We start from the raw sequence: 16440 nt of genomic DNA, 5'->3' as shown, positions 1-16440 counted from the left end.
CTAGTATAATTAATATATAAAATAATTGAAACAAAAAATGGAACGATTAATTATAGAAAGTAAAAAAATATCTATTATAGATATTCAATCATCAATGTTAAAAATCTATTAAAATATAAAACTTGTGTTTGTAATATATCACTCACATCGAAATTTTTTATATTTGTCTGTATAAATGATGTTCTATACATATCAAAATTACTGTATTTTAAAAAAAGTCGATAAATTATAAGTAAGATAATAATATAAAAAGAAAATCTTTATAAAGCTATCAACCTCGATTTGCATTTGACCCATTTTTTCTGCAGTTTGTGCATTTCTGCAGAATGATGATCTGTCAAATCTTTTGCAATTTCTGCCATGCCAACTTGACCTGTTGATTTCAGCTTACGTAGATCAAGATTAGCACCAAAAATTTGCACACCCTTAGCCAATTTTGAAAAGGGTGATAATATATCCTTAGCAGTAGCAGCTGTCGGTAAAGATGTATTACCAACATTAGATTTTATGGATTTCAAAGCAGATTCGCTTTGAGAAGTGCTCATTGATAATATGAGATCTTGTTCCGATGATGGCCGATGTTGTAAGATACCAATGTTAGTAGTTTTAAGGATGTTATTCTATAATACAATATTAAACAATTACGGTTTAATTAATAATCGATATTAAATAAAAGTTTTAATAAATTTATAAAAAAGTGTATATGAAATTAGAAATATTGTTTTAAATTTTGCATGTTACATCTCTGAATATAAGTATTTTTCTATTTTTATATTTTTATATTTTTATAATTATATATTACAAATATATTTTTATATTTTTATATTTTTATTAGCAATAGTAAATACATATTTTAGTAATATATACAAAATAAACCTTCATTATACAAATTTAATTTAAATTTTAAAACTCTATATATAATATTTTATTACATTTATTGATATTTTAAATTATCACTATTTTCATAATTTATGCATTAAAATATCTCATAAAAATTTGTTAAAAATATATTTATATAATTTTGATATAAAAATATTATTTACATTAAATAAATCTGTATGTTTAATAAATCTCTTACAATACTTAACACGTAATGATTTCTTATTTAACTTATTGTTCTATTAATAAATATCATAATAATACAAAAATTGTTATAGTTACAATTAATAGTGAAAAATATTATCTTAAATATATAATAAAATAAATTAATACTTATATTTTTAAAAAGGTGCACATTGAATAATTAAATAAAATAATATTGATAAATCCCTATTTACCTGAGATAAAGTGGCATTAGTAAATATATAATGACTGTTCACCTCATCTGATGAATGACTAATATTTTTTGATAAATTTAACGAAGAAATAAAATTCTTATTGGAAACATTACTAAAATTCTCAACAATATTCTGTATTGTAATTTCAGGCATTCCACGTACATTTTTCTGTGATCAATAATCAAAATCATTTAATCTTGTATTTGATGTTTAGATATAAATGTCATAGACATCTAAATAGAATGTCAAAAATAGTTTATATTTCATTGATATATCATTGAATCTGATTAAACAAAATTATATTAGTGTATATAAAAATAATTCAAATAATATAGAACAGTACATAAAATAAACACTTATAATTTTTTCACCGACCTAAATAAAAATAATATTAAATAATCACAAATTTTTTCATTATTATATGCAAATCATAAAATGCAATTATTTATAATTTTATTAGTTTAAATCTAAATACAAATAGTAATTTTAAAGTCATAATTTTATAATTATATCATTGAATGATGAACTTTTACACTAAGATTATTAAAAATATATTTATTTGTTGTGATATAAAATTTAAATACTTAATTATTAAATACATTTTAGTAAGAAAACATAAAGTAAGAAATATATTTTAATAATATCTTTAAATATTACTAATTCTAAGTTTTCTAAATAAATAGTTTTTATATTACTATACTCATAGTGTTACTTTATAAATATTTATACATCAATACTAAATATAATAAAAATACTATAATACATAGATATAATATATATTTTACCTCATAATTTATTATATTGATTTCTAAATTAGAGACAGGCATATTTAATTGACCTTTCACCATTGATTCCTTACTCACTTTGTCTATATTATTGTTTTGTACACCCATAATTATTCCTATACTTGGTATATATCCTTCCATTAGATTCTTATTGTAATAGAAAATGTTTTTTTTTTCTTTTTCAATTTCAACACAGTTACTGCTGTTACTATTGTTAGTACCACTATCTGACTTATGTACTGTAGCAGATAGCTTGTATTTGCTACTCATAAAAATCGGCTTGATATTATGAATAATTTCAGATTTCGTACTATTTTTAGTGAGTTCCATCGGTCGTTTTGTCGCTAAACTCTGACTTAATTTATTTAATTTACTGAATTGTTCTGACATATTACTTAATGCTTTTGTACCTACATAAAATTTTGTTTTAAAAATTCATTATAATTTATAAACTGATTTTATATAATTTTATCTTTTAAATAAATGAAGAGTAATTAATTAATTATATTCTCTTTTAGCGTTGCTTTAAAACATTAAATTTTATTTTTAAACGTAGGTTGTTCTTCGTGTGTAAAAGAAATAAAATATTTCAAAACTTAACATATAATTTCAATTATAATATATATTAATTTTAAATATTCTTTATCCATATTCGTTATATAGAAAAAAATTATTAGATGTTTTTAATAATTCTTTTATTATTGATATAACTTAAATAACTTGATATAAATTAAATTGATATAATTAAAAGTGATATCATTGATATAATGTTATACTTAATTTATTAAAAATGTTCGTATAATATTATGGTTCAAAAGCGAAAATAGAAATAGTAATTATAAAATATACTCACCCACACTTTTAAGTGCATTAAGTTGTGTTTCAGAAATATTTTTCGTTATTGCAGGAAATGACGATATATCTAAAAGACCAGCATGAGTTTTTATATCAACTGTTTTACTCTTTCGTTTATCAAGAACTGCATTCTTGATGGTTAGTATTTTAGGTAAACTTGCAATTTCCATTGCTACATATATGGCTTCAACTATAGCTTTTAAAGATTCTTTAACAGAAGTAATGAATAAGCAAATTATTAATAAACTTTCTTTAATATGTATTTTTGGAAATAAAATAATTCAATAATTCACCTATGCGCTCCTCGTCTGTTTTAATAACTATTGCCATATTATTGAAAAATCGTAAATTTGTACTCCGAAACATATGAAAATAGCCACAGTCGTCATTTATTTTATAATTTATTCTAATACAATAGTGATTTTTATTTTTAAACAAACATACTGTGTTTTCAATTTGTCCACATTCAATTAAAACAATATCTTTTAACAATACTCTTTGATAATTTGTTACTTTATCGATTTGTTCATCATAATCAGCTACATAATAACTATCGTGGGTCAAAATTAAAATACTATCCATTTCTGTTTCAGTGGAATCACCTGTTCTGGAAATTAATTAGAAATTTATTAATTCATATTATAGTTATTCCATCATTTTTTATTAATTTAGTAATCATGATTAATCATGATTAATTAATTAATCATGTTTTATTAATTATACCTAAGTATGTTTGTATATGCGAATACACATATTTACATACAATGAATATGCTTATAATTTTCAACTAAATTATAATATAATAAAAAAATTAATAACTTACATGGGATCAGCATCAATTAATCCCCAACAATTGAGAATTAATTCAGAATTTGGAATAAGTAACTTTTTACAGTCTTCAATTAACAATTTTACATGAATAGCTGTTGAAACATTATCTTCCTCCTCTGTTCTTTCATAAAACAATTCATCACTTACCAGATTACCCAACATCATATCAATAGTAGCTTGTCGATAAACATCTTTAAATCGATTTAAATAATATCTATAATTAAAATTATTACACAATCAATTTAAAAAGGAATAAATATGATATAAATCTAAATCAAATATAATCGATGCAATCTGAAATAGTGTGTAAAAAATAAATTATGTGAGTATGCAGTATATTTATATATTCATTATACCACTTTAATAAAATTAAATCGTGTCTTCAAATTCGTAAATATAAATTTATTTTTTAATAGAAAAGTTATTTATAATTATATCAATTTTCATTAAAATAAGTGTTTAAAAAAAAATGAATGAAATTGCAATAAAATTTCATAAGCTGAAAAGAAGCGATAAAATCTTACTAAAACATACGCAAAATTGACGTAAAGATGTTTGATATGTTATAAGATGGAACGATTTTGATAAATATAATAAATTCTTGCTGAGTTTTTCAAAGTGCATTAAATATCATAAAAATATATTTATCGTCATCTAAAGAATATTATTTAAAATAATTTGTATATACAGTAAATAAGAATATTTTCATTAATTTTTGAGAAAAAATTATAAAAATTATGTTTACTAATTAAAGAATAAAAAATTTATAATTTTAATTATATACTATATATTTATATTTTAATGCATATTAATAAAGAGACGATTCTAATTTAAAAAGCATTTTTGTTTGTATGGTGTATGTAGTTGTACATAAACATTTGATGCAGTGCCATGAAATATTTAATAATTATTTTACCTATTAGCAGAATTCATTCCATCTTTCATTAATCCTGTAAATTTTCTTTCTCCTGTTCTTGTATAATCTCCCTATTAAATTGAAAAATAATAATTATTGAAATCTTACTTATTATGAATTTTTACAAATAGATTCAAGTATTTTATGAAAATGACATTAAAACAATTAATTTATATTTTTATTATTCATAAAAAGAATTAAAACATTCGTTACGTTTCAATGTATAAAAATTAAGTATAATAGCAAAAGATTTAATGAGGATTTAAAATAGTAAGAAAAAAAAATTAATTGCTTTTTTTAATCCAATAAAAAAAATAATAACTTTCAAAGCATTAGTCCCTGCATACTGTTTACTAATAATATCGCCATTATTTGCCCACAATAATTGAAAGGTCTGACGAATATTCGTTGGTAGACTTCCATCAGGTGGTATAAGTCCTAGTTTAGAAAATTGTATTTCCATCATAGCTTTTCCAAGAGCTGTTTGCACAACATTTGTTCTATCCAAGCAATCAATGCAATTTACACGAAATGCACCCTTTTGCATACAAATTGTACCCTGCTTGTCATGCCAACAATACCCCATTTCTGACAGAACAATCGCTAATGATGAAACGAGCAGTGAGACATTCTCAAAATGCATTCCACGACTACAAATTAATTAAAAAAACTATTAATTTATTAAAAAGTTTTCTTTATTCCATTTTATTATGATTTTACTTTAATATAAAGTTACTTTTAGAAATATTTATAATATAATTATTATATATTATTAACAAAAACAATTGTTAGATAAAGATTTTTTTATTTTCTCATTCATAAATCAATCATATATTATATGAAAAATTAAAATTATAAATTTTTTCACTAAAAAACTTACCAATACTCATGAAAATCAAATGTAGTATAAGTAATCTCTTCGTGGTTATAATTTAAAATATGATTACTATAAGCTTCCCAAATGATACTTTCTTTGCCATTTTGTTCTATGAGATTGACAATACATATAGGGCCATAACAATTCAATTCTTCAGTAAAATGTTTTTCAAATGCTACTTTTGTTTCAGTTTTATCTATGCGATTAAATATTAATTAAAGTAATTATATAATAAAATTTTAATTTGAAATAAATTTAAAACAAATCATCTTATTATTATATTAATAAAAAAATTCATATTTATTACTACTAACGATTTTTTTTCATCCATCTTTTAAATATTTATTTAAATATAAAATTTTCCTTCATTGTTTAAAATTTCTTCGATCAATAATACAGTTGCAAATGTTAGTTTTTGAAAATAAACAATATTCACCTCTGTCGATTCTAGGTGGTGGTTTATATTTATAACCACGCTGAGACCAATAAATGGGTACACTTCCACGAACTTGAACAAAAGATACTTGATGATCGTTATACCAAATTAACTGTTCTGTTTCAACATAATTAGCACACTTCCCATTTTCATCAACACCCCGTCTCTTATATCTGAAATAATATTTGAATATATCATTTAAATACAATGTTTAATTTTAAATATTTAAAAGCAACATTTATAGAATAATACCTAGTTCCTGCGCGAAATTTACTTCGTCTTGATATAATAGCTAAATTAAATATCTCATATAATGGCTGTCGATCATATCCTACTTCTACTTGACATTTTTCAATTTGGATATACCCTTGTATTATCGGTAATATCCAACAGTCTGCTTTTTCTGTCTACAAAAGGTACAGTAAATAAATAATAAACGGAACGTTCACAATATAATATAAATTTTGCAATAGCTTACATTTAAATTAATAATATCTTGTAACATAAATTTATTCCAAAAAAATCTATCGTCAACTATACGCCAATTTTGGTTCTTTTCATCTTTTTGATTTTGTTGTTCACAAAGCCTCTGCAAACTATTCGTAATATCTCTGGTTTCACAAAAAAAAAAAGAGTCTGTTTCTGTAAAAATTTTAATTAACTCTTCTAAAATACGTTTTTCAAATTTTTCTTTATCCTTGATACCTGTTTTTTTCATAACGGTTAATTTAACTTGAGATGTAGCAAGTGCAGCTGCCTGTTGCGTTGTATTTTTAATAGTATTTGTTGCATTTTTTATGGTATCCCATGTTTTCACAAAGCTAGTTTTTTGCGTGTCAAATAAGCCACTGCTTATTTGTTTATTCTTATGTACATTTTGATGTTTCGAACAAGGAAACAAATCTATATCAAAGTTTTCTGAACCAAGATGTAAAAATGCAACTGACTTTATTTTATAAACTGCATGACCACCTTGCAATTCTCCAACTGCTGTTATTTCTTTAATTAACACCAAACGAGTTTGCAAGACATTTGCCTGGTCAATTTTCCCAATAATTCCATAAAATAAACCGATGCATTCTAAATCATTCGCGTTTGCCCATTCCCAATCTGTAATTATTCAATAGGTTGGATTAAATAGTTTTGAAGTTTGTAAAATTAAAATTCTAAAGAAATTTTCAAACTTTATAACATCTTTTATTTAAAAAAAAAAAAAAAATTAAAATATTTGCATGCATTTAAGTCTAAGATGTATCCTTGAAGGAAATTAAAAACTTATTACATCATAAGAGATAAATTTGTTTTCATATTAAATTGTATAAGAAAAGTTTATATATGAAAATTAGATATAATGAATTTAAAGTTTACAGAACTGACGTTCTTGACAAGAATTTCCTACATTATTCGTCGACAAATTATGTACAATTTTTGTTACTGATTAAAATTTATTTATATTTTTTTAATAAATCTTTTCTTATATATTTATTTCCAAATTACATATATTGAGATGTAATTTGGAGTTTAATAGATTTAAACATTACAAGTAGATAAACATGTAGGTAGAATTATAACGCACAAGGTGGTTAATAAATGTAGTCAAAAAGTAGCATTTTATTTTCAGACTCTAATAGATGAATTAATTTTAAATAATCATATAAATATTTAATATTAACATTAGTATGGAATTTTCAATTCAATATTTTAAAAGTTACGATATTCTTGAGTGTTTATAGTATTAAATTCAGAAAAAAGCTTCTTCAATTTACTGGTCAAGGGATTGCATACAATTTTCTATGAAATCGAATTTATTGACTAATATTTAATAACAATATAGTATCACCATTAAAATCGGTGGTGACTTAAGAACTTTATTATTATGTACCTTCGAAAAATTTCAAACAACTAAAATACAAGAGATAAAATATAAAAGATTGTATATTTATTTTTAATATTCTAATTAATTTATTAATTTAAATCTATTATATAATGTTTCAGTATAAAAATTCACATAAGACTTAGACTTCAATAGGCTATTGTATCTCCTATTTTATTTAATGTTAAATTAAATAAAACATTTAAGAAAAAAGAGTAAAACAAATATTTTCTTTATATATTTCAAATACTTTTTATTTTTAGTTTAAATATATATTATAAAATTTTTAAATTAAAGATATTAATTTACTTATTTTTTGTAATCTATTTCATTGTATATATTACACTGAGTATATTATATTTATACTACAAATTTTTGTATTTACTTCTTTGACGTTTCTTCACATATATATACATATCTCAGATTATATATTGTGACACATTATTAAGACAATAAACCTAAACTTAGATAATTTTGTAATGAAGGTATTATCTACTTTGATTCAGCACTGTCTTGAGGTAACAGAGTGCTATACTTTAATTACTTTACTTTACTCGAAACAATGTTTTCCTTCTCGATCAATTTATGATGAATTTAGGCCTCTAGCATTGATTGTAATAAGTGCCCTATACAGGATAGAATAAAAAATTGCAGATTTCAATTTTTTTAAACAATAATTTATTCTTTTCACATAAGAGTAACTAGTTGCCGATTGGAGGCAATAAAAATAACTGTTATTAAGGCGATATAAATAAGCTCTCTTTTAACCTCATCCGATCTACTTTTAATATAAAAAATTCTTTTTTATATAAAATAAAAATATTCTGAAATTGAAATTCTTTTGAGGATTACTATATAAAAAAACAATACTAATGTACTTAAAAACTAAATAATATTACGTATTTAAAAACAAGTTATATACATATTATATATTCTACATAAATTACGCTTGGCTTTCTTATTTCAAATTATAAGCTTATTAAATACCATATTTGTTAAAATCAAAAGAAATTCAAATATTTTACGAATAACAGTATTTAAATTACGAATTACTTTAAATAAAAATATTTGTTATTACACAAATTAATAATTAAACTATTTTTCAAATTATTTATAATTTTTTAACTATAGCTGTAAAATATATTTTCTATATAATTTTATACTTAATACATTATTCAAACTATTTCTTTTAAAGCCATATTATAACACCTCTTATCTAACGAATTAAAAATATATATTTATTATTATACAAAATATACCTGGAACATTAATTAATATTTTTTAGTAATGAATTCTTAATTTGTATATTTCAATCATTTAGATAATAAAATGAGTTATATAAACAATATATTAAATGGTTGCTAATTATTAAACAAATACTTTTATTAGTTTAATGTAGCATGCATTTAATGAAATTTTTTATCAGAAAATAAGAAATATCATTATTTACAGCTAAAATTTATAAGGTACTTTGTTTATGGAATCAATTAATTTGCAAATTGACAAATAGAAACAAATTGTGGTGTTTTAATACCATATTTGATATTTTTAATTATATAATAACTTTATTATAAATTTTCAATACATACAAGTTTAATAATAGAAAATACTATAAATATAAATTTAAATTAAATTTTAGGTCTTATAATATTATTTTTAAATAATAAAATGTATTGGATCTTTATAAGCAAAGTTTTTATTTTTAAAATGTATAAGTGAAAAATAAATTTACTTAATAATTATGATTGGTAATACATACATATCAATTTAATATTAAAATACGTGAGCAAATTAATTTTTTTGAATAATTGTTATTAAAAACACATACATACGAGACTACATATAATCAAAATTTATATCATTTTAATATAATCAAGTTTATTGTTAATTTATTGTTGTTACATTAAATATAAATTAAGTTAATATATATATTATATAAATACAAGATTGATCAGAATAAGGGCATAATATATGAATATAAAAATACATAACTAATTATAATGTTTATTTAGTTTTATTTTAATAAATTTTATTGCCAAATAAGTTATATAAAAAAATACAAAAAGGAATTCAAATATTTATATTTTCATTAAAATAATAAAGCATAAATGATTATTCCAAATTAATAATTATAAATAAATTTAATAAAATGATTTTTAAAGTAAATTTTTAATACTTTTTAAATGATTCAAATGTGAAATAAAATACCAAAATATTTAAATATCGTTGAAGATTTTATTATTTATTAAATTATCAAGTGTATTTAAATGTAATTTTATAAAATATTTTTGTAAATATACAATTTATTGAATCATTAATTTATGAAAGTATTATAAATAACATATAGAACATAAATATATTGTAGAAGTATAATTATTTACATTTATTTAATATCATAATGAAATATATAATGCAGTGTTGGAATAAAATCATGTAGTTGACTGTATTTTTTACTACTTTACCTGATTCAGCAGAAAATTTGCCTGTTTGCTTATCCCACCAGAGACTGTAATTTTCCTTTACAAAGATAAAATGCTTATCACTTCGAAAGAGCTCCATTTGGTCGTAAGTAAATTTGACTTAGCGATTAAAATTTTTATTGTCTTTAAATTAAAAGTTTTATTGTCTTATTATTTGATGATTTTTTTCATAGCAAAAATATCTTCGTTTTTTTGTCTGATTCCACTTACTTAAGTTCAATCGATTCAATTTTGTTTGAGAGCCCATTTGTAATTTGTTTGTTGAATAACAATGGTAACAAAATATTTAAGAGGGGGAAAAACAAAAGAATCTGGGGGAAGTAAATGTTACTACAAATGAAGCAAGGTGCCATTTTGAGGTAATACTTGTATTGATTTTTGTAATAGTTAGAAATTAAATATAAACACATCCTATATAAATTACGTAAAAGCATAGTTAGGTCGTAAAATTTAGTTACAGAAAGTGTCAAAAATTTTTTTAATAAAAATAACTTTATATGTAGAACGTTTTTTAAATTTATAAATTCTTTTCGCTAGTATTTTTACGTAAATATAGAAGTATTGTACTCTTGATTACTTTCATTAGTAAATTATTTATATAGTATATTATATAGAGCGCTTTTACTAAGTGATACTTTCGTTTTCAATTACTTTCCTCTCCATCGTTTCTTATTATTATACACGTGTTTTAATCACTGATATGTTGAATAAGATAACAAAAAAAACTACTTTTTTCGAACATAAATATTGCACTATATTAGACCTGCGAATTCCGTTTTCTAGATTATGTACACGATGATAATTTTTTTTTTTACATTTGCATTCACTTCAAGTTTGCTTTGAAAGATGGAAGAAATAAGTAATAGAATAGTAATAAATCACGAAGTGTAATTGAAATTGCTAAATATATATTAATGATAAAAATACAGTATAAGTATTATAAAATCATAAAATATAAAATAGTAATAAATTTTTATAAAGTATATATCATTTATTAATACCCATTATTAAAAAGCACCTGCAAATTTTATATGCACTAAATATTATTTAAAAAGTTAATATTTTATTTATATTCATATCTAATAATGGATAAGTTTTTGTTGTATGCATAAAGTACAGCATTGATTGAAAAATTGATAGCTAAATTTTAAAAGTCTTTAATTGAATCATTTTTTTATGAACCACTAATTTTTATATAGTATATTGTAGTAATTTTTACTGCTTAAAAATAAATTTTTTTATTCTTATTAAACTTCTGAATTAAATTATTAAATTTATATTAATAAACTTTATTCTTTCTTAATATGTGTGTAAAGTTATATGCTTTTATTTCAATTACATTTAAAATTACAAATTCAAATTAACAGTTTACATTGATGTATGGTCTTTAAATTTAAAAAGTCTTTAATTTAAAAATCATTAACTTTATAATCAATAATTAAGCTCGTATCATTTTAGTTTAACTTGTATGATATCAACAAATTATTTTTAAATGCCCATATAAACTTTATAATTATTTTTAGTTTTATAATTATTTTCTAATTTTTTTATATTTATATTCATGTCTATATTCATATAATATTTCATTAAACTTCATTTTTATAATTGTAATATTAGGAATTTTTAATATTTCAATCAAAAGTATTTCATTCGAAATAGTTATTTTGTTATAATTTAGTCTTAGTTAGGATTTTATGTTTGAAATTTAAATAAATTTTAAAACTAATTGGGTTCTTTTGGATATATTATTTATTTTTATTTTATTAATAAGTATTTCTCAAATAGTTCTATTTTAATCAGATTGTTTTAATTTAATAACGCAAATGAAAATGTCATTTTATCTCATTGTGTAAGACATTTTTAATTCATTCACTTTCGTATTTTCAATCCTAAAAATATCTTACTTCTTAAATTCTTGCTAATTTCTTAGAAATTGATTTCATTTTATATATATATATAATTAATTAAATATCAAATATATTAAGTATTTCATTTATACAAACATACTGTTTAATTAAAAAAATATAAATAATTAAATAATATTAACTAATACTTTGATTTATTTTTAACTACTTTACTTCAAGACAATTGATATAATAATTAATAAGTTTTTTAATATGACTGTATTATGTAAATGAACTATACTGGATAAACAATAAATTAATTAATGACTATTTTGAGAGATTTCGTAATCATTTCAGATAGCAGTATATATGCATTATATAAGAAGATGTGAACTTCTGGATGCATGTAAAGTATTCTCTTTATGTTATAGGTATGTTCTTTATGTTATATAATTTTTAAGATTAACAGTAATATCAAAGCCATTACCTCTTAATCGAAAATTATAAGATCATTGATTTTTAAGTTTTCCAAAATTTATCAACATTGAGAAGTATTAATTTATTTTCTAAAACTAAAAGGAAAATATAGCAAATTATATTTTGCTGGAGTAATACAATTTAAACTACCATTATAAATTGTAAAAATAGTTTAAGATTTATTTTGAAATGAGTATCCTTATGTATTTTTTATCATGCAAACTCGTAAGAAATGAATCTGAAACGGCAATGTTAAGTTATACAAAAATTTGAGAAAAGGATTTAGAGATCAGTTAAGTAAGCAGTTACCTAACTTAGAGATTTACTACAGCACATATAGAGTGCTCTAAATGATTTTTGTTATCGAATTTTTTAAAAAGATTTTAGGAGATTAGGAGTTTCTTATCAATATGGAGCAATATGTTTTTTTTTATTTACAAAAAGAATAACGACAATTATGTTTCTAATAATAATTATTCTATTATATTTTGCAATTTCGAATTTTCTGCTAATATGTTAAAGATGAAAAAAATATTGTGTAAACTGTTTTGCTTATGTAATTTTAAATACAGAAATGGTAATTAACACATTTTAGGAAAGTAATGGTACACCTTCAATGTAGAAAAGCGCAATCAGTTCTTATTAGTTTTCAATGTCCAATAATGATTGTAATTAATTATAATTACATTAATTACATTTACATTATTTATTCCAAACTATATTTTAATCAGAGTTTAATACAATTTTGTAATAAGTTTATGAAACAAAAACATATTTTTAATAAATAACATGGAATATTATATTTTATTTGTTTAAACAGTGTATTGGAATACACTCACGTATTCATATAGAAAATACACACACCTGTATACAAATATATATAATAATAATTGATTATATCAGTTTTACAGTAGAAAATGTAGAAATAAATGAATCGAATAAATTTAATGTAAGCATTTATCATTTTTTTTTATTTTATTTATAAACATATACATATTAAATATTTTTAAAATAAGGATTAGAATATAAAACCTCAGCAATAAATTCTTCAAATGTACTATTGTAAGTAAATAAAACAATATTTTATTATATTTTCTTGGAGTAATTTTTCACTCTAATATTGTTAAGTATTTAAACATATTATAGAATTACATTTTTAAATCATAAGAATCAATCTTAAATTTCGATCTTCATTGCGCATGCGTTGGACAAACATTTACGTCATTCGGTGCATTCACATTTTGCTGATGTGATCTAATAAAATAAATATCCATTAAATATAAACGTCTATATATAAATATTTATGAGAGCTAATTTTATTTATTTTATTTGACTGTTATTTTTTATAGGAAGTTTGATTAAGTGCATCGTGCATTAAATTAATATAAAATTTTTGTTACAAAAGTGTTAATCTAGATATTTAGTCTAAAAAAGTATATAATGCGTTATTATTTATATTATTAAGTATTTCATTTATACATACTGCATTTTTTTACAGATAACATGACCAAAGATTTAGATATTCCGCCTGATTCTGTAAGTATTCTGTAAAATTATTATAATTTTAAATACAAAGAATGTAGAAATAAAATCAGAAGTATAGGTTATATTGAAAAATATACATTTTGTTTCTAAAATTTTATTTTAAATTATAATTATTGTAAATAAAATTGTTTAAAATTTAAAATTATTATATATTTTATGAAATTATTCAAGTAAATAAATTTATTACAAAATTTTTATGATGAATTAATAATTTAAGACAAATTAAAAAGTATACCTCATTTATCCTATAACTAATAACTAGGAAAATTATATTTAAAAATGAATATTATTTGGTTAAAGATAATATTTTTTATAGTTGTGTTGTTAAAAATTTATTTAAAATTTAAAACAATAGTTTCTATTACTTGAAAAAATAATTAATAATTAGATAAATATTATGATAATTTGAATGTTTTGTAATAAAAAAGAAAACATTACATTTTCATTGTTAGAATCTTATTATAAATAGTTTGATAAATATTTAATATTTGATAAATATTATTAATATAAATTAAAATATTTATTTTAGTCAAAGCTAGATGTATCATTGGATTCTTTAAAAAAGACAATAAAATCAACTGCTATAGTTAAATATTCTACTGTGTTAACCCCAGCAAGTTTTGCTCAATTACAGTGCAATACAGATTTAAATCTTCCCCCTAGTAATTGGTTAAGTACATCAGTAGAAAGTTATGGATTACAGAATGTTTGGTCTCATAGCACTGGATTTTCAAGCTTTCGTATGGCTCACATGTTCCCTGATTGTGTAGGAGAAGTAGATGTTATATCAGATGCAGAGAATATAAAAAAACTTTTAAAATTACCTTATAGCCATAGTTTAATATCTATGATTGTACATAGAGTAGAAAATACTTTATTACTTGATGATTTTGACATTCATAAATATCTTTTGCGACAAGCAGAAAATGATTGGGAATGGTTAAAAAAATTTTTTTATGATCATGTCTTTCAAAGTTTAGGTGATAAAGAAAAAAGATTTTTTCCTAAAGCAAATAGTAGAAATGCTATTCAGCAAAAAAATTTGATTTCAAAATTTTTGTATCATTCATTGGTACCTGCTGATGACAAAAAACCCAATAATGAAAAACCTACTCTACCAGTGAATCCACTTCAACCCTCATTACCTGAACCTTCTAGAGAAGAAAAATTACCTGATCCTAATTATAATCATAACTTTTCAAGAAATGTTGTTTGGACATTTGAAAATATACAAATGTTAATTGGTACAGATATGCCTATTTTTGGTGGCCAAACACATCCATGTATAAGTTTAAGACTACGTGATGCTACAAAACCAATTAATGTTTTAACAGGTATAGATTATTGGTTAGATAATTTAATGTGTAATGTGCCAGAGGTGGTTATGTGTTATCATCTAGATGGAATAGTACAGAAATATGAATTAATAAAAACTGAAGATCTACCTAATTTAGATGATGCTAAATTTAGTTCAAAAGTTATAAGAGATATTGCTCAAAATATCTTAAGTTTTCTTAAGAATAATGCTACAAAAGCTGGACATACATATTGGTTATTTAAAGGTAGTTCATATTATTGTAATTAAAAAAATTTAAATAAATTATTTAAATATAAAAGTGAATGAATATAATATTGCACTTTAATATTATTAAGTTTAATCTCATATTAAATCAAATATTTTCATATATATACATTTTCATAATCATGATTAAAATGATATAATTTTAAATATTTCAGATATTTACATATTTATATATAAATACCATGTAAACATTTTGTTTATTTTTATGTAGTAACTTAAGACTGATTTTTAAATAAATACAAATATTTTGTTTATATATACAAGTATTTTATTTTTGTTAAAATTCTCATTAGGTTATATGGTGTAAAAATTATTAAAATTATTTTATAAAATTAATCAGATTATACAGATTAACATTGATAAAGTTAATTTATTATAATGGTTATATTTGTATATAGGTAAAGATGATGATGTAGTAAAGCTTTATGACTTGACCTCACTTTGCAGTGATATGTCAGATGATAAAAGTCAAAATCCTTTTACTGTACCTGTTGCTATGTTGCTATATCGAGTCGCTAGAAATATGAAATATTCATTGGATTATAAACGAAATCGAGGGACGATTCGTATGTTACTAAAAAATTGTATTCAATTATTATCTAAAGAAAAATACCCACAGATAGTCACATCAGCTCATTTTATGTTGGCTGATTTGTACATTC

At 21.3% G+C, this 16440-nt stretch overlaps 2 protein-coding genes across 5 annotated transcripts in view; one reads left to right on the top strand and one right to left on the bottom strand.

The window, feature by feature from the left end:
* Positions 1-203: 203 nt before the first annotated feature.
* On the bottom strand, positions 204-11041 carry sp3 (phosphatidylinositide phosphatase spermathreecae). Of its 4 annotated transcripts, none has more exons than XM_011498733.1 (14): positions 10313-11041; positions 6683-7087; positions 6456-6619; positions 6230-6384; positions 5978-6150; positions 5545-5737; positions 4987-5314; positions 4665-4735; positions 3741-3962; positions 3211-3524; positions 2916-3125; positions 2063-2472; positions 1278-1445; positions 204-620 (listed from the first exon to the last, which is right to left on the bottom strand). In XM_011498733.1, exons 1-14 carry the CDS (start codon positions 10407-10409, stop codon positions 261-263), a joined length of 3270 nt encoding a protein of 1089 aa, XP_011497035.1. In that variant the 5' UTR covers positions 10410-11041; the 3' UTR covers positions 204-260. The 4 variants fall into 4 exon arrangements, with proteins under 4 accessions (XP_011497035.1, XP_011497036.1, XP_011497034.1 ...); XM_011498734.1 differs by having other exon boundaries at positions 6456-6613; XM_011498732.1 differs by having other exon boundaries at positions 6456-7087.
* A 2946-nt stretch (positions 11042-13987) lies between these two features.
* The window catches only part of LOC105361523 (erythroid differentiation-related factor 1), a 7783-nt gene continuing 5330 nt past the window's right edge, over positions 13988-16440 (top strand). Inside the window, exons 1-4 of the mRNA XM_011498731.1 lie at positions 13988-14084; positions 14150-14187; positions 14726-15758; positions 16177-16440. The exon at positions 16177-16440 is cut by the window's right edge and continues 144 nt beyond it. Coding sequence (XP_011497033.1) covers positions 14155-14187; positions 14726-15758; positions 16177-16440 — 1330 coding nt within the window. The 5' untranslated portion in view covers positions 13988-14084; positions 14150-14154. The remainder of the gene's footprint in view (positions 14085-14149; positions 14188-14725; positions 15759-16176) is intronic.

Source organism: Ceratosolen solmsi, unplaced genomic scaffold, assembly GCF_000503995.2.
Source record: "Ceratosolen solmsi marchali unplaced genomic scaffold, CerSol_1.0 scaffold30, whole genome shotgun sequence".
Lineage (NCBI taxonomy): Eukaryota > Metazoa > Arthropoda > Insecta > Hymenoptera > Agaonidae > Ceratosolen > Ceratosolen solmsi.
The sequence above is the reverse complement of the archived record's forward strand: the minus strand, read 5'-3'. Positions and strand labels throughout refer to the sequence as shown.